Genomic DNA, 19,070 nt, shown 5'->3' with positions numbered 1-19,070 from the left:
GCTCTGACTTGGGGTTTGCTGGGCTTTTTTAAACTATAAATTTATAATTCATACAAAACTAGGGGTATTTTGGCCATTATCATTTAAAATGTTTCTTTGTGTCTCATTTGCCTTTCTTCTGCCTTCTGGGCCTCCAAATATACATATTAAACTTTTGATATTGTGCCACAAATCCCTGAGGTTCTATTTCTTCCTTTGTTCTTTTCTTTCTTCCTTCCTCCCTCCCTCTGTCCCTCCCTTCATATTTTTTGTTTCTATTATGTTCAGTAATTTGAGGTTGTATCCTGGATGTTTGTGAACATTATCTAGGGAAACTGCACTCCGCTACATTCCTTGGAAAAGTATTACTTTTCTTGTTTTTGTTTGTTGGTTTCGATTTAACAAGTAAGTAACTTAGACAGACCTGAACTGCAAACTCTAATGTCTTGTTCACTAACCCAAATTTCAGTTCAGTCTATCCTTATTTAAGCCACTGAGAATCTGGCTCACTCATGCAGAATCTGGGATCAGCAGAGATTTTTTTTTTTTTTTTACATAGCACAATTTTTACACAGAATTTTTGGTTCCCTGTCTGGCTTTCTCATTGCTTTGATTCTTCCCTCACTTTCTAGGGGCTGTGGTTGCCTTAATCTCTGTTCTCTGGTTCTTCAGGCCAGAAAGACTACTGGTTTTCTACAGGCATTTTAACTGTCACACGTGACCAAATGCAGTCTGCCTTGAGGCTAAAAGCTATAAAAAGAAAGCTCACCCTTTTACCATTTCCTTCTTCCAAATGCTAATTTCTTACCATAATTTGTTTAATTTTGTTCAACCTCCATTGCCTTCAGGTAGTTTTGGTTTTTTTTTTTTCATTTGTTTATTTTATTTTGCCCAGAGTTTATAGTTGTTATCTGTGGCAAGACAAGTCTATTAGGATCTTAGTCAGACATTCTTGAAGTGAACCACCATTCTGGGAGAATTTCATGTTCTTTTTAATACTTGAATACATTGCCCACATTGAGCAAGAATTACTTTTTAAATTTTTTTGTTTAAATTTTTAAAATTTTTGTAGGTTACTTCTCATTTACAGTTATTACAAAATATTGACTATGCTCCCTGTGTTGTACAGTACATCCTTGAGCCTGTCTTACACCCAATAGTTTGTGCCTCCCACTCCCTCTCCTCTTTATTGCACCCTTCCCCCCCACTGATAACCACTAGTACAAGAACTACTTTTACGATCAAGAAGTTTTAAAAATTATTAGTATTGTATCTTAAATGAAAACTTATCATACAAAAAAAATGAAACTTCACATTTATATAGAGAGCAGGGGGGAAGCAGAAATTCTTTGGAGAATGATAATGGAAGTTTTAGTAGAATGAAGCAGAGTTGAAAATTACAGTCAGAATGCAGACTATGAAACAGGAATGCCTTTAAGCCAAAGGACACCACTGAGCAGGTACTGCACCCATCAGCAGTAGCAAAGAGGAAGCCAAACAGAGCTCACCTGGTCCGTACTTTCATCTCCAGGTATCCTTGTTAACACTCTCCCTCCCCTCCAGAGCCCAGATCCCATAATACACTTACTGAATTTGATTTCCAATTTACTCCAAGACATGATTCTTTCCTCAGTTGGTAAGCATCTGAGCGGACATGTGTAGGCTTTTTATTTCCATGGAAACCACAGGCTTATACACTCAATATGGCCATTAATGATGAGAGGACCTATTAGGAACCAACTGTGTGATCTTGGGTGAGTCATTTCCTCTTTCCGGGTCTTAGTTTCTTCACCTGCAAATTGAAGAGAGTGAACAGAACTTTAAGTTTGATCTTTTTTACTTTTGTAATTCTGTAGAATTGCATAGAAATTCTATAGAACATAAACATGCCTTAAATACATTTAAAAATTATTTTTTCCTCTAAAATCAGCTATTCTATACCATACTTAGGATATTATGTGCTATATAAAAATCCACTAGAGGGGAGTAAAACATTAGATGAGAGGATACCACAACTCAGGTTGGGTATCCTGCATAAATTATATTTGCGAGTGGTACCTAATGTCAATTGTTGCTGATCAATCTGACTTAATTGCTTTAAAAATACAAAGATGTGAGGGAATCACAGTTTCCATGTGGAAGTCCTCTGCTTTGTGGAATGAAGCCCCCCGCCTGGGTCTAGGTCTTCTCTGTACTTTTGCTAATGGAACCGGAGCGGTTCCTTAGAACTTGGGTGCCTGTTCTAGTTTCTTTTTATTTACAACTGAGTTACAGTGGCCGAAACATTCCCTAATCCTTCATTCAGAAGGGACGCTTCATCTAGACAACTAATTCTTAATGAAAGTCAGAGCAACTCCAGTGTTCCTGACATTTGGGTAGTTCAATGTTTAAAGAGACCTCAGAACATTTTATGTGTTCCTAGTCCTTTGCACCTCGAAGGTCGAAGAAGTTTCCTCATGTCAGAGGGTGAGGGAGGGGGTCCCCTCACCTTAAGCTGATTAGCGACCCCTGGCCTATTGGCTTGATACTTTTACTTTGAAGAATTATAATTTTAATATAATTTATTCAACTTTCAGTTTTAGAAGGAGACCTGGGCCTCTGGCTCTGATTATCAGGAAGCCATTTTCAGGGGACAGGAAGGAGGGACAGAGGCAGGAGAAGGAAGGTGGTGCCCTGGTGGGGCTCCACCGGAGATTCAGCTCAGAGGACCAAGTGTTAGGAGAATCCAGTCACACACTTTTCTTCGAGTTCTATTTCTAGGGGGTTTTCTTAATTTTTATTACTTTCTTAGTAGTTGCAGAATGATAAAGTAGAGAGGGCATTAACTTTGGAGTCAGTTGGACAAATTTTAGAAAGATGAACTGACTTCTAACTGTGTGACCTGGTGCTATTTAGGTCACCTTTCCTGAGTCACAGAACACAAAGCAAGACTTCAGTTACCAGGGGCAGAAATCCAACCCAAATGATGTTAAGTGTACAGTGTCATCAGGTCTGCCCCTCACTCTCTCTCTCTCTCTCTCTCTCTCTCTGTCATGTGATTCTAGAGTCCCTGTATTGCAGTCTAACAGCATCTGCTTCCATCATTTGGCTAATGGGGGAGCATCTCAGAACTGACATCACCCCAGGAAGACTAGCATCTCCTCCTTTCAACAACTATATATAAAATCCTAGAGGGAGACTCTAATTGCCTGAGCTTGAGTCTTGTGCCCATCCCTATCCAGGCCTAAGTCATGCGCCTATCTTTATGGCCAAGGAGAGATTAGTGACTAGGATTGCCAGCTAAAATACAGGATGCCTTATTGAATCGGAGTAATTTTGTAGTGTCAGTCCCATGCAATATTTAGGACATAGCTATATTAAACAAGTATTTACTGCTTATCTGAAATTCAAATTTAAATTCTAATTGTCCCCATGTACTATTTGGGACATACTCATCTGACCTGCATGTGAGCCAACATAAGAAAGCCCAGATAGTCACATGTATGTCAGGCAAGTTTCTGTATGATGTCCTGATACCTCCAGTTTGTACCACATCCACAGGACATCGTAGACGTCCCTAGCGCCACTGCCTCTGCTGGCCACCTCCCATCTCCTTTGCTTTGCATATTGTTAGAGGGAGCAGTCAGATGGGCTATCTTGTACTGCCGATTTTTGAAAAGGTTTTCATGAACCAGCTTTCAGAGACTACTTACAACTCACTGTCATCCAAAGGCCTCAGGAACTAAACCACAGACTAATCTGAGAGGCGAACACCAAGCCACATTCAGAATTTCTCTTCCACTACAAGGACTCTCTTCCATCAGGATGAGTTATCTCCTAGGAGGCAAGGTCCCTCTTGCAAACAGATTTCCAGAAAGCCACTAATCCTCCAGAGAGAGCTCAGACTCATTAGGATACCATAGGACTCAAATCCTCTAGATTCAAAGCATTAGCTTAGCATTCCAAAGTTTACGATCTAAATAACTCAATGACACATGCATAAATTAAGAAAACTACATCAACATTTTAATGAGCCGTATCAGTTAAATGAAAAATAAGTTGAACTGATCAATTAGTAGATGGTGGTAAAAGGGCTGACCATTTCATATGCTCTAAAAATTAGAGCACTGTATCTGTAACAGGAAACATGTAATAATCAACACAGGATGATGCGAGAATGGTTTAGTTACAAAGGTGTAGATGTGGGGTAAGCAGAAGAGCTAATGCAGGAGGCCAAGCGCTAGTCACTGGATCGATACCACCCACAAGCTCTAAGAGATAAGAGCAGGGAGAGATTATTCCGACCCAGAGAAAGTGAGTCATAGAAAGCAGGGCTACTCAAAGCGTGGCCTGTGAACTGGTTCCAGTTTGCAAAATTAATGGTCTACAATGGGAGGAGAGGATAACAATTCAAAGTATATAGTCTTAAACTTTTGTAACAATTGAACATCACTGAGACATCCAAGCCCGTGATATCTTATTATAAAAGATAAACAAGATCAGTCTATGATGAAATGAAAACGAAAACGAAAACTACAAAACCTGGTCCTTTACCAGGTATGGCCTGAGGAGTGCTGGTGTAGAAAAGAATGCCTTGAGGTGAGCTTTCCCTTTAGTTAAGGAACACAGGCATCCTGAGGTAATCCAAGGGCTGGAGCCAGGGAATTCCACCATTTGGACTTCACTCTTCTTCCCTCCTATCGCCTGCCAGCACCACCCATTGGCCAAACCCAACTGGAAGTCAGAGAAAGGGTAAGGAATGCCCTGCTTCTGCCTGTGCCATTCCTGAAGGGCGCCACAAAAGCAGCAGTGAAGCAAAAAAAAATAGCTGCAAGTTCTAGGATGAGTCTGACTTAGCGAGGACTGGGGATTTTGGATGGGGGGGTCTGGAAAAGGCGCAGAGGGGAAGGTCTCGAGGAAGACACAGAGTGGGACAGCAAGGAGGAAAAGGCTAGCAGAGGACACCTGTGTTTAGCTTTGTCCTCCTTTGCCAGGTTGCTTCCATCCCACCTTGGGGTAAAAATGGCTGTCCCCATTGGAAAGTCACCCTACACTTCAGTCATAAATTATCTGTGATGGACAAACCCATACTTCTGTGACTGATCTTTTTTTTTAATCAAGTTTTTCACTATTTTCAGGTTTTCATCATTTTTTAGCATTGAAAAAGCATGACAATTTGTTGTTTACATGCTTGATTTAAATGTTTCGATATAAAAGGAAGATGTAGAATAGTGAATATAACATGCTACCATGTAAAATGAGACTCCATATGCACGTGTATCTATGTCCATAGGCTAAGAGTAACAGATTCTGCTTCAGCGGTGGAGAACGAGGGAGCTGAGGATCAGAGCTGGAAAGGAGGCTCTTCACTATACATCTTGCAATGTTCAACCTACCGTTTGTGTGCACTGATATTTTTAAAACAGTATAAACTGGCTTATGAACAATTTCTCGTTCTATCTACTGTACCTGCAACACATCCTTGGATAGAAGTAAAATGCACAGAGCCGGCAGCTACTGCAATCCTTATCTCTTTCCTAAGCCTCTCCAAAGCTTAACTTGTTATGACAGCTCCGCGATACACCCCACAGAGGTATTTCCGCCCACGATTCTATTCCTCCTCAGCAAACACATGATTTGTGCCAGCTCACTTAATGAGCTCAGTGATTACGCTCACCATTGGCACAACCACCCATCCCACGTGATTTGATGGAAAAAGAGAAACCCCAATAACATACAGAGCCAACGTTTCTGGACTAGCTTTAGTGAGCGGTCCAGAACAAAGGGAATACATTGTGTAGCCATTGAAATGGAATCCTGGCATCTCTGCTTAGGATGGGCATCTTGATGAAGAAAACAAAGCTGCACCCACAGCAATCTAGGAGTGACGTCATGGAGGGGCTCTCTGTTTCTTCAGTTTTTCTCCAATAGACATGCACATGATGGGTTTGGGCTTAAATGATTATCTATGGTCTCTAGAATCATGGCAGCCAAAGGGAAGGCGAGCACTACAAGTTATTTTCGATTTTAAAAAAACCCACAGAGAAGCTTTGTGTGATTACCAAGTAGTGGGTCCGAATGAGAGTGAGGCTTGCCAGCTGGAAGCACTGGGAAAAGCTCTTGGTGGTAAAGCAGCTACGTGTCTTGAGGAAACGACTAGTACGTGTTGTAGGCTCAGTGGAATTTGCTTAATAAGTTGCACATTTGTCATTGTAGGTCAGTTCTTTGGGTGCCAGGAGACATAACTTCTTCATTATATAATCAAATGTTTGTCCCTGCTGGAAAATGAGCACCAAAGAATGAAGAACATTAGTCACTCTGCCGTTTCCAAAAGACTTTTTCTGGCCAAGGGGGTGTTCTGAGTTGAGCCTCCCTCACAGGGAACATTCTGAAAGCCAAGTCTGGCACTGGGCTTTGGCCCCTCTGCCATTTAGCCCTGCACCTTCTCCGGGAGTCTGTGACCCTGGGCAGACTGATGGAAGGGGAAGAGAGCCGTTTGCTCACGGTCTCGGGCAGAGGGGTACGTCAGAGGATTCCAAATTTTTCAACTTGCAAGTTTCTATCTATTTGGCCATGGACTCTGCCAGCTACAGCAACATGTTAATTACTCTGAGGAACTTAGAGACAAACATCATTTCTAGAGACCTTTTTTTTATCTTATGGTACCCATACCCATATGTGTTTGGCTCTATAATCTTTGAAGACTTCTTCCAAGTACAACAGAACTTTTCATTTCTCCTAAGGAAGCCCCTTGGTTAATCTTCCATGTTTTCATTTTGAGCAAGTTCAGAATTTCAATTGGTGTTCATTTTTGCTTCAGACTGGGCAAATATGAGTAAATAATTCAATTTGCTCCATGGAAAAGACCTTTTAAAAGTAAACTTCCTACATTTATTCAGAAGGCAACTTGAAGATGCTAATTTCCTTTTAATAGGTGAGAAATCTAGAAAGTCGCTCACACCACTGACCTAGAAGCTATACACTTGTCATTGTAGGTCAATTCTCCTTTCTAGTGTGGAGAGGACACTATTTAAGGAGAAACATTTTCCAGAAGCCCTCTGGCCATCCCTTGTATCATAGTGCCCAGAACTGAGTCATATGTTCACCTGTACACCAGTCACTGACAAGAGGATCTGGGGCCACTGTGATTAGCTGACACCAAACAGGAGTCAGCTCCAGAGCTGGGACTGAGTTATGAAGGGAAGGAACAGACAGCCCCCTCTGGGCTTTGCCAGAAAAGAAGAAGTAGACAGTAGTGTTGGGTGCACAATCAAGTGTCAGCCACATATCCCCATTTTCAGATGTGGAATCTAGGCTCACTAGTAAGTGATACAATAAAGACTCAAATCATTTTTGATTCCAAAGTCTGATCCTCATCATTCCTTCAGTTTCCTAACCTGAGAAAAGTCTGTTTTGTATTAACTGCATTGGAGCTACTCAGCACAGACCTAATCTGGCTTTAGGAAGGCATTTCTGGGGGACAGTGCAGCAACTCCTAACCATTTTTAGTATGGAGGCCCCTTATTTATGACACAGTAGCATCTCCATATATTGGGGGAAAAGAAGCAATATCAATGCTAGAGAGACATGGTTTGGGTTTACAGACAACGCTTGGTGAGCATATGGATTCATATCCACCTTGCTGTAACTCTGTGGCCACTTTGGATACCTGCTCAGCCACATGATGAGAGTCCTTGCTAATCCCTTCACCTCTTTCAGCCTCCTTTCTCATCTAACAAATGAGGATAATAAGGTGTACTTTGAAACACCGTTGGAAGGATTGGTAAAAAATTGTATGTACGGAGCTTAATACGATAACTGGTACCGTTACAAGTACCCCCAAAAGCATAAGCTATTATTTTGTGTTTATACATGGGCTAAGCCTCAAGGAACCTAATGGGTAAAATTGTGAAAAGCTTTTAGCCAATTAAAACAGAAATTTGAATTCATTCATGGGAAGGTTAGAAACCATTACTATATGAATACTTGAGCATCCAAGAATCAAAGTAACCATTCAATGAATAATAAAATTCTTGGAGACTTTGCAGAGAAGATTGTGAAACCACACTACATTTTTAAAAATCTCCAGAAAAACTCATTGGCAGCCAGTGTAACCAGTAATCTATAGGGCCATTGTGATAATGTATGAACTGCTGTCACCCTATGTTCTCACACAAATGAACTGTATTTCATAAGGTCAGAGAAGTATGGAAAGCAGAATTTGGTGCAGGACATAATGTACGCAACATGATTAATAAAACTGCAAAATCAAATTTACTGTGAAAAAATTCAAAGACTCTGCCTGAATCGAAACAAAACAAATTTTAAAGCCCTATTTTCTGTTAGTTCTGATCAATTTACTCATCAGACAATTATTTTTAAGAGCATAAGACTGAATGTGATCTCAAAGTTTCCATATTATTCCTGAACTTCATGGAAGAAGCCATGTCATTGTTACTTTTAAAAATAAACAAGTTTCTCTTTAATGACATTTACCATTTTGATTTGTAATTAATTTTCTGTTCTAGTCCTTAAGGAAAAATGTTATTATTATAATAACATCAAGAAGATTTAGAATGGCGTATTTACTGCTAGGGAATTTCTAAATGTCTTTCAATTTTCCTATTTAGATGAATCATTACTGGCTGAATTTTAAAATTACGTAAGATGGTTCTATTGCATTATGGGGTTTCCGGCTGTATTGGTAAATTTCTAGTTGCAACATAACCTCCATATACTGTCCTAGTCCATAGACTTCCACTGAAGAAGAGTAAGACCTGGTTTTTTCCTACATCCTACCAAGAAAGCAACTTAAACCAATTTCACATGTGGAGAAACCTGCTGAACTCATTTTCCATCATGGAAGCATGGGCTGAAAATTAGGAGGAGAGGACAAAAGAAAGAACTCCCCTTTAAAATGAATTCTAATTCACCTATAAACCAAGCCAAAGAAAGACAGAATAGGGATTAAGACCCCCAGTCTAGAGTAAAACAAGAGCTGGGGCTGGGGGCAGATGAAATTGGTTCCTTAGTTGCGGCAAATACATCATACTGACGTAACATAGTAACAACAGGGGAATCTGCGTGAGAGGTGTATGGAGACTCTGCATTATCTTTGTAAAGTTTTTGTAAATCTAAAATTATTTGAAGCCACAAGTTTATTAAAGAAAAAAAAAAACCCACCACCCTGGGTGTGACTTCTGGCTCTGCCAAGTGTTAGCTGTGTTAATCTTGAGCAAATTATTGTTTAACCCCTCTAAGCCTCAATTCATTTATCCAAAAAGTAATACTCAATGGTGAAAAGCTGAAAAGCCTTCCCACTACATTCAGGGACAAGACATGGATACTCACTCTCATTGCTTCCATTTAACACAGTATTGGAAGTCCTAATTACAGAAATAAGACAAAAGAAAGAAATAAAAGGTACCCCAATTGGAAGTTAAGAGGTAAAACTGTCACTATTTGCAGTGATACACTGAACAACTGTTAGAACTAATATGCATTCAGCAAGACTGCAGGATACAAGACTAATACATAGAAATCAGTTGCATTTTTATACACTAACAATGAAATATCAAAACCAGAAAATAAAAAATTCATGTAAGATTATATTAAAAAATAAAATACCTAGGAGTAAGCTTAACCAAGGACGTGAAAGACCTATATGCTGAAAACTATAAACATTAATTAAGGAAACTGAAGATGATTCAAAGAAATGGAAAGATATCCCATGCTCTGGATTAGAAGAATCAATATTGTTAAAATGGCCGTACTACTCAATCTACAGATTTAATGTAATTTCTATCAAAATACCCATGACATTTTTCACAGAACTAGAACAAATAATCCTAAAGTTTATATGGAACCCCAAAAGGCCCAGAATTGCCAAGGCAAGCCTGAGGAAAAAGAACAAAGCTGGAGGCAAAACCTTTCAGACTTCAGATCAGAGCTACAGTAATCAAAATATTGTGGTAATGACACAAAAAGACATAAATCAATGGAACAGAATAAAGAGCCCAGAAATAAACCCATACATCTCTGGTCAATTAATCTACAACAAAAGAGGCAATAATATACAATGGAGAGAAGACAGTCTCTTCAACAAGTGGTGCTGGGAAAGCTGGTCAGTTACATATAAATCAATGAAATTAAAATATTCCCTCACACCATACACAAAAATAAACTCAAAATGGTTTAAAGACTTAAATGTAAGACATGACACCATAAAACTTCTAGAAGAGAACATAGGCTAAAAACTGTATCACATAAATGGTAGCAATATTTTGTTAGATCAGTTTTCCAAGGCAAAAGAAATAAAAGCAAAGATAAACAAATAAATGGCACCTTATAAAACCTAAGTTTTTAATGCAGAAATTTAAAAAATCAACAAAAGAAAAAGACAACCTATGGAATGGGAGAAAATATTTGCAAATGATGCAACCAATAAGTGGTTAAAATCCAAACTATACAAATATCTCATACAACTCAATATCAAGAAAAAAACCAAACAATCAGAAAATGCACAGAAGACTTGAATAGACACTTCTCCAAAGAAGACATACGATACGGATGGCTAATGGGCACATGAAAAGATGTTCAACGTTGCTAATTAATTAGAGAAATGCAAATCGAAACCACAATGAGGTATCACCTCATACTTGTCAGAATGGCTGTCACCAAAAAGTCTACAAATAACAAATGTTGGCGAGGATGTGCAGAAAAGGGAACCCTCATACACTATTGGTGGGAATGTAAATTGGTGCAGCCAATATGGAAAACAGTATGGAGGTCCCTTAAAAAACTATAAATAGAACTAACATAGGATCCAGCAACTCCACTCCTAGGTATACATCCGGAAAAAAACAAAGACACTAATTCAAAAACATACGTGCACCCCAATGTTTGTAGCAGCACTACTTACAACAGCCAAGACATGAAAGGAACCCAAGTGCCCAACAAGAGATGACTGGCTTAAGAAGATGTGGTAAATATATATATACTGGAATATTACTCAGCTATAAAAAAGAATGAAATATTGCCATGTGCAGCAACGTGGATGGACCTAGAGATTATTATGCTTAGTGAAATAAGTCAGAGATAGACAAATAGTGTATAATATCACTTATATGTGGAATCTAAAAAAAAATGAAATGAATGTATATACAAAACAAACTAACAGAAGACAGACTTATGGTTACCAAAGGGGAGGGGGTGGGAGGGGCAAATAAGGGGTATGGGATTAATAGATACAAACTAGTATACATAAAATAGATAATCAATAAGAATTTACTATATAGCTTAATATCTTATATCTCAATATCTTATAATAATAATAATATTATAAAATATAATTATAATACATAATACCCAATATCTCATGATGACCTATATAATAGATTCTATGTAATAGAATATAATCTGCAAAAAATAAAAAACCTGAATCACTATACTGTACAGCTGAAACTAATGCAATATTGTAAACCAACTATACTTCAATTAAAAAAAATTTGCCCACATGGAGCCTACTTCAGAAGTGTTGTAAGAATGAGATGAGCTAACAAAGTGCTTGGTACAATGCTAAACATGAAGTTAGTGTCTGTAAATTAGTTGTATATTAGTACCCACCAAAGGAGTGAGCATTGCAGTATTCAGTGGAAGGCACAGCCTCTTAAACTCACCATGTCTTGACTTCCCAATACTTGTTGATAGTACAGTAATCTTCACTGCCACCCAGGCTCTAAACCCCTTCTAGTGCTCCCCTTTCCTTTGACCTCGTATTCGATCAGGCAGCAGACCCTGTTAAACCTGTCGCGGTAACGTTCTCAATCTTGTCACTTTTTCATTCTGACCACCTCTACCCTGGCTCTGGTCTCGTTCCTGCCTAAATATACCAAGACGTTGTCCTCCTCGCCTCTCTATTTCCTCTGCTCCTCGCAGGCTCCTTACTTACAGCATGGCCTCACTAATCTCTCTAAACCATGCTGCCTAACTTTCAACAACTCTCCATTTTCTATGAACTCAATCTCTCATTCTTTGGCCTTGGGATTCAAGGCCACCCATGACCTAGTCTCAATTTACCTTTCCAGCTGTATTTCCCACTACTCTCCTTCATGCACTCTTAGATCTGGTTCACCTGAATCTTTAGCTAGTTGCGAGATACGCCTCAACTTTAATGACAGAGACACTGGGGCTCAGAGATGCTAAGAAAATAGCCAAAGATCACAGAGTTCGTGGCAAAGCAGATTTTAGATCACTGATGGCACTGTAAGTTAATGCTGGGGTGAACCCAACATCTGCCAACATAGCAATGATGGAAAAAAATACAAAGGGAAAAAAGACATTACAAAACAAGATGTCACTGAGAATTTGAAAAGTATGTTACTACCTGCTCTGGATCCAAAAGCAGCAGAAGTGGCCAGGAAATCCTCAGAACAGCAAGCACTGCACTTGAAGAGCACACAGGACAAGAAAACTGTTTAAAACTAAAAACCCGAGTAGAGCTCCCTCACCCCAGGGAGACCGAAAAACTACACTCACTACCTGAGGTCCCCGTTTATACATAAACTGTGCACCCGGAGAGCCTGGAGGATACGGGCAGAGCCTTGCAGCCAGGACCTCGGCCAAGCTGCTGCTGCTCGGTGACTAGATTTAGAATAACCCTCATGGGTCAGAAACCACCTATACAAGACCTGATCTTGGACTGGGGACCCAGGAGTCAAGGTGGAAGCAACCACAAAAATCTAGACAGGTTGGAGAGACATAAATCAGAAGGGGAAAAAAAAAAGTCCTCTTCACTATGAAGACTGCAAGCTAAAATTCCATACACATGGGGGAACTAATTCTACTAAGGGCAACAAAAGCAACAATTTGGATATGACCTCACTCCCCAGTGACATCAATAATTACTCTAGAAGCAACTTTAAAATATTTTTAAGTCTTTAAAAATATAAGGAAATAGAATCTGTTTTTAAAAAACAGGTACTAAGCAAAAGCAGTAAAAGTGTAAGTAGAAACGCACTAACTAGAAACCCTGGAAGTGAAATTAAACACTCAGTAAATGGAATAAACAAAGACAGAATTAGCAAACTGGAAGATGACACTGAGCATTCCACAAAGCAGCACAGAGAAAGATAAAAATATACAAAAGAACAATTAGGATGGAATCATACGTGTAAGAGTTCAGAAGCAGAGAATCTAAAAAATGGTGAAGCAAGTCATCTCTTTCAAACCTTTACCCCAATGTTTACATATCCATGTAATCCAACCCCTCTACTCCACTTAAAATTGTGACCACCTCTGCCCCTCCCCACTATTTCTTCCCTTTATTCGGCCTTAGTTCTCTCCATAGCACTTACCAGCTTCTAAAGTGCTACATAAATTTTGTGCATTTACTTTCTCCTCCAACTGAGAATGTGAGAGCCATGAGGATAAACTCATCTGTTTTGACAACTGCTGTATCCCCTAGAACATTAACAAGCAATTGTTACACTTCATAAATATTTGAATGAAAATTAATGGCTGAATAGTTTTCATAATGGAAGAAAGCAATGAGTCCTCAGTTTGAAGGCAAACAGCCAAAATCTAAGAACACTTATAACCCATTATTGTGACAATTGGTGCAATTTGAATATAGACTGTGTCTATACTGATCAATATTTAATCTCCTTATGATGATTGTATTAATGGAAAAAATGCTTCTTTTGTTCTTAGGAGAAGCATGCTAAAGCACTTGAGAATACATTGTCATGGCATCTGCAACTAACATTTCACGGCCAAGGAAAAACATTCATGTATTACACATAAGCATATGTATACATATGCATATTTACAAACCAATATAAAGCATACGTAAAAATTTAACAATTGATAAATCTAAATGAATGGTATACAGGTGTTTATTTTCTATAAATTATGAAGTTTTTCAGGATAGAATATTGGGGGAAAAAAGAAGAAAAATAAATATTTTGAGATTGAATACCAATACTTAGAATAAATAAAAATAAGAGAACTTCTGATAGAGTGAAGAGGTCAGCAGTTCCTCTCCTCCCCCCAAAATAACTCTCACAATGGAAAAAAACTGTCCAAAACAACCACAACCATTTCAAGGCTCTGGAAATAAACCAAAGTGGAATATACTGAGAAGCTGCTGAACTTTGGAAGATCAGTGGGACTCCGATTCTTACCTGGGTTCCTCCCAATCTTCTCCCCAGCTCGACGGGTGAGGAAGTGCTAAGCGGCAGGATGGCAGTGAAAACCAACAGGCTCTCTGCCAGGGCGGGCTGACTTGATCTGGAGTAGAAGGCAAAGAGCCCAGGCTCAGTGGTAATCATTAGTAAAAAGAACAGTTAGCGAGAGAAAAACAAGGAAGGTCTATCGTTCTGCTTACCTGAGATTGTGGTCTAATTTGGGACAAGACATTGTCAGACTAATTTAAAATTCTGCAGGGAGAAAGCCTGCAAATGGAAGGCTAAATATGCTCTCTATACATCTTGCTTGAGTGGGGAGGCTGCATGCATATCTCCTGCTTTTCAGAAACTTTGCTTTACCCACTTCGTTTTTACAGAAGACCCAGGTTAGTACCTGTTTCTGTTTAACCAAAAGAAATCCAAAGAGGATTTCTTTCATGAAAACAGGTGAAAAGCAAAAATAGCATTCAACATTTTTTTTTTTTGCAGTGAGGCCTTATAAGGGCAGTAGGCACCCCAAGTAGTGAGAAAGATACAACCTCCTTCCATAGGAACTACACTCAGAACCTCACCATCAAACTGCCATAGCTTTGAACAGTGTCTGTGAACATCTGTGCTTTATTTCAATTTATTTTGTGCATTGGTTGGCAAGATGGTAAGGTAACTGCTAAGGCAGTTAGTTGCTTTCTCACTTTATGCCATTTTGGCTTAAGAGACAGACCTATGGACTCAAGGTTTTTGAGCACAATCTCTTACCTATTGGATGACCACTGAACTATACAGATGCAGGGGCATCCCTTAAAAAGCCAGGCTTAAAAACTAAAAATACAAATTAAATTAATGGAGCAGAAAAATCAGCAAACACATACCACAGGGGAGAGATTTTTCAGATTAAGTCCAGACAAATTTCAAAGCTAACAAATCAACAACAACATAGAAGCAACAACCCTCAAAGGAAAAAATATCAGTCCAGAGTTGCTACAATATATTACATAAAATCTCCATTTTACAGTGAATCATGAAGTATGTAAAGAAATAGGAAGGTGAGGCGCATACGTAAGACAAAAAGCTGCCAAGAAAAACTACATGTGTGCTCAGACGTTGAATTTAATAAACGAAGACTACAACTCAGAGAAGGACAAATACTGCATGATTCTGAAATAATCAAAGTCATGGAGAGAGTAGAATGGTGATTGCTAGGGGGAGGAGTAAATGGGGAGTTGGGTTTAAAGGGTATAAAATGCTAACTATGCAAGATTAATAAGCTCTGGAGATCTGCTGTACAACAGTGTGCCTATAGTTAACAATACTGTGTTATGTACTTAAAATTTTGTTTAAAATCTCATGTTAAGTGTACATACTACAATAATAATAAAAGGTTACAGAGCAGCAATTGCAAATTTGCTTACAAAAATTAAAGGAAACAATAAAGAACTAAAGGGAATTATGACAATGACTCAAACAACGACTAAAACAGGGAATCTCAAAAAAAACTGCAACTATAAAAAAGAATCATGAAAATTTCTAAAATCAGAAAGTAAAATAATTGAAATGAAAAGTCCTAGATAGATTCAAGAGTACAGTTGGCTGTAAGGCAGTGGAATGACATGTTCAAATGTCTGGGGAGTGAGGAATGCCAACAGAGAATTCTGAATCTATCAAACTCTATCCTTCAAAAATTAATTTGAGATATATTATAAGATAAAAATAGAATTTGTTGCTGGCATATTTGCCTTACATGAAATATTAAAGAAAGTCCTTAAGATGACAGGAAATGACAACTGACTTGGTAACTCAAACCCACAGGAGAAAATGAAGAGCAGCAGAAACTGTAAACATGTGGGTAAATATAAAGAAATATACGTATGTATTCTTTTTTTCTCTTAAATTCTTTAGAAGACATTGTATAAAACAATAGTTGCAATAGTATTGTTGCCACATATATATAATGCATGTAGATGTAATATATATGGCAATTCATAGCACAAAGGGGAAAGAAAGCTATACTGGAACAAAATTGCTATATTCTACCAGAACTCAGTGAATTTTAATCTGAAGTACAATCTAAGTTAGGTGCCTATTGTAACATGCAGAGAAAACACTTACAAAATAACTCAAAAATAGTAAAAATGCAAGAGTAATTAAAATGGTACACTAATAATTATTTCTAGCACAAAGGAAGGCAGTAAAGGAGCAACCCAGTAATAAAAAAGGATTAAGATACAGAGAAAGCAGACACATGCCACAGGGGGAACACAGAAGCAGCAAAAAAGAGAGAAAGCAAAAAACCAAAATGGCAGATGTAAGTCCAACCATAATTGTGTTACATTTTATGGACTAAAAACTCCAATCCAAAAGCAAACATTGATTGTAATTAAAAAAAGCAAGATCCAACAATGTCCTGTCTTTCAGAGACCCACTTCAAATCAAAAAACGCAAACAGATTAAAAGAAAAAGGACAGAAAAAGAAAATGCCTTGCAAATAGTAATCATAAGAGAGTTAGAGTGGCTGTATTAATATTTAACAAAATTAACTTTATGATAAGAAATATTACTAGACAAAAAGAAGGCTATTTTATAATGATAAAAGGTCAATATATCAAAAAGATACAACAAAGTTATATACACCTGAAAACAGAGTCTCAAAATACATGAAGTAAAACTTGACAGCATCAAAAGGAGAAATAGAAAATTTAACAATTGTAGTTAAAAGTAAAAATGTCCCACTCTTAAAAACCAACAGAATAAGCCAAAAATCAACAAGGCTATAGCAGATTTGAACACCACTATCAAACAACTTGACCTAACTGAGTTTTTGACACTTCATCAAATGAGAGCAGAATATGCATTATTTTCAAATACATGTGAAACATTCTCCAGGACAGATTAAATGTGAGGCCATAAAACAAGCTTCTAGTTTAAAAGGACAATTCTCCAACAACAAATAAACAAAGAAATTTGTAAAGTCCCCAATACTTGGGATGTAAGTGACTTATTTCTAAATAACCCATGGGTCAAAAACAAACAAAAAAATCACATAGGAAATTAGAAAATATTTTGAACTAAATGAAAACAAATACACAACAGATCAGAATTTATGAGGTTATGGCCTAAACAGTGCTTAGAAGAAAATTCAGAGGTTTAAGGATCTATATTAGTGCCTACATTAGAAATGACAGGTTTCATATCAATAATCCAAGCTTCCATTTTAAGAACAGACAGAGTGGATTAAACCAAAGGCAAAGCAGAAGGAAGGAAATAAAAAGATCAGAGGAGGGAAATATCAATGAAATAGGAAACAAAAACAGAGAAAAATCAAAGAAACCGAAAGTTCTTTGGAGGAAAAAAAATTCAACAAAATTAATCAACTTTTAGCTAGGCTGACTAAGGGATGACACAGAATACTAAAACCAGGGATGATCCAACCCTACAGGAATTAAAAGGACTGTAAGAGAATAATATGACCAACTTTATATTAACAAATTAGACAAAATAAACAAATATCTTAAAACCCATAAACTACCAAGACTAACTAAGGAAAAAATAGAAAATTGAAATAGCTGTATAACAAGAAAAAAAAAGTGAATTACTATTCAAAAATCTGACCCTCCCTCCCCCCCACACCCCTAAACACAAGCCCAAGCTAGATGGCTTCATCTAGTGAATTCTATACAATAATTTAAGAAGAAATAATAGCAATCCTATGCAAATTCTTTCAGAAAATAGAGGCAGGGGAACTTTCCAACTCATCCTATAGGACCAGTATTACCTTTTTGTCAAAGTAAGACAGATATCACAACAAAACTAGAGACCAAAATCCCTTGTGAGCATACACATAAAAATCAACACAATATTAGCAAATGAAACCCAGCAACAAATAAAAAAGATTGAACACCATGATGAAGGAAGACTTATGTGACCACATCTATGGGGCTCCTAACTCCTTTCTGTTCTGACATCATCCATCAGATTTAAATTGTGAAAATTGTGGTTTAAATTGCAGTTGTTTGGCTGTGCAACCCCTTCAGTAACACACTGATCAATGTAGCTCTTCCTTGGTGATTATGTGTCAGGTATATGAAATAAAGTAACCTAATCCGATGGAAATTATGGATATCAAAAAGAAGTTAAGGGTACCATAAAAGCAGAAAGCAAGATTTACATTTTCAGCCTTGATGCTGAGGGTTTAAATATCTGACAAGGCTTTAAAACAAAAGAAAAATGAAAAGGTAGGAGAGTAATGAGCTAGATTCTCAGTTCAGTTACATCCAGGGCTTAAAATGATGACACATCAATCAGATCCATGTGTTCAAGACAAATTCAGCTGGATTAGGGGTTTTTCTAGAGTGAGAAATGACACTCTAATTGTTGGAGAAGAGGCATCACGTCTTTAGGAATACAAGAAAGAAGAGATGGTGTGTGCCTTTCTTCAGCTGCACGTCAACTCAAGTGCTGATTTTTAGGCCACCAGTTAAGCTGACAGAGCTTTCCAAGCCCTAGAAGGTTCACTTCTAGGCTCTTGCTTTTAAAGATGGTTATCAGCAGAGGGATGACACATCTTGCCACCCATCCAACCACTACTACCCAAGTTAGCCTGGTGGACAAATACAGTGCTTTCCGGAAGCACTTGCATATCCATCTCTAGGAATCCAAAGAAAAAAAAAAAAAAAGAACCATATTTAGGTGGTCATTCATTTCCGCATGATTTAGAATACAATCTTCAACCCACAGCATTAATAAGTTAGCCAGTTCTGTACTATAAACAAATACAAAAATCTAATAGTTTAAAATTTTTTGCTGTATGACAAAGCTTATTATTTCCATTTAAAAAGAAGTAATAATTGAGATGAAAGAGAGACTGTGAAACCATAAAAGACAAAGAAATTCTATGGGTGTCACAGGAGATTTGAAATAACAGACATGCCA

The 19,070-nt window shown here is 37.9% G+C and overlaps 1 protein-coding gene across 1 annotated transcript in view; it reads right to left on the bottom strand.

Annotated features, from left to right (window-relative positions):
- Nucleotides 1–1,624: 1,624 nt before the first annotated feature.
- CEP152 (centrosomal protein 152) overlaps nucleotides 1,625–19,070 on the bottom strand; it is a 105,814-nt gene continuing 88,368 nt past the window's right edge. Inside the window, exons 25-26 of the mRNA XM_072962488.1 lie at nucleotides 14,142–14,247; nucleotides 1,625–1,771 (exon numbers count right to left, since the gene is read on the bottom strand). Coding sequence (XP_072818589.1) covers nucleotides 1,768–1,771; nucleotides 14,142–14,247 — 110 coding nt within the window. The 3' untranslated portion in view covers nucleotides 1,625–1,767. The remainder of the gene's footprint in view (nucleotides 1,772–14,141; nucleotides 14,248–19,070) is intronic.

The sequence above is a fragment of the Vicugna pacos genome, chromosome 6 (assembly GCF_048564905.1).
Source record: "Vicugna pacos chromosome 6, VicPac4, whole genome shotgun sequence".
NCBI lineage: Eukaryota > Metazoa > Chordata > Mammalia > Artiodactyla > Camelidae > Vicugna > Vicugna pacos.
The sequence above is the reverse complement of the archived record's forward strand: the minus strand, read 5'-3'. Positions and strand labels throughout refer to the sequence as shown.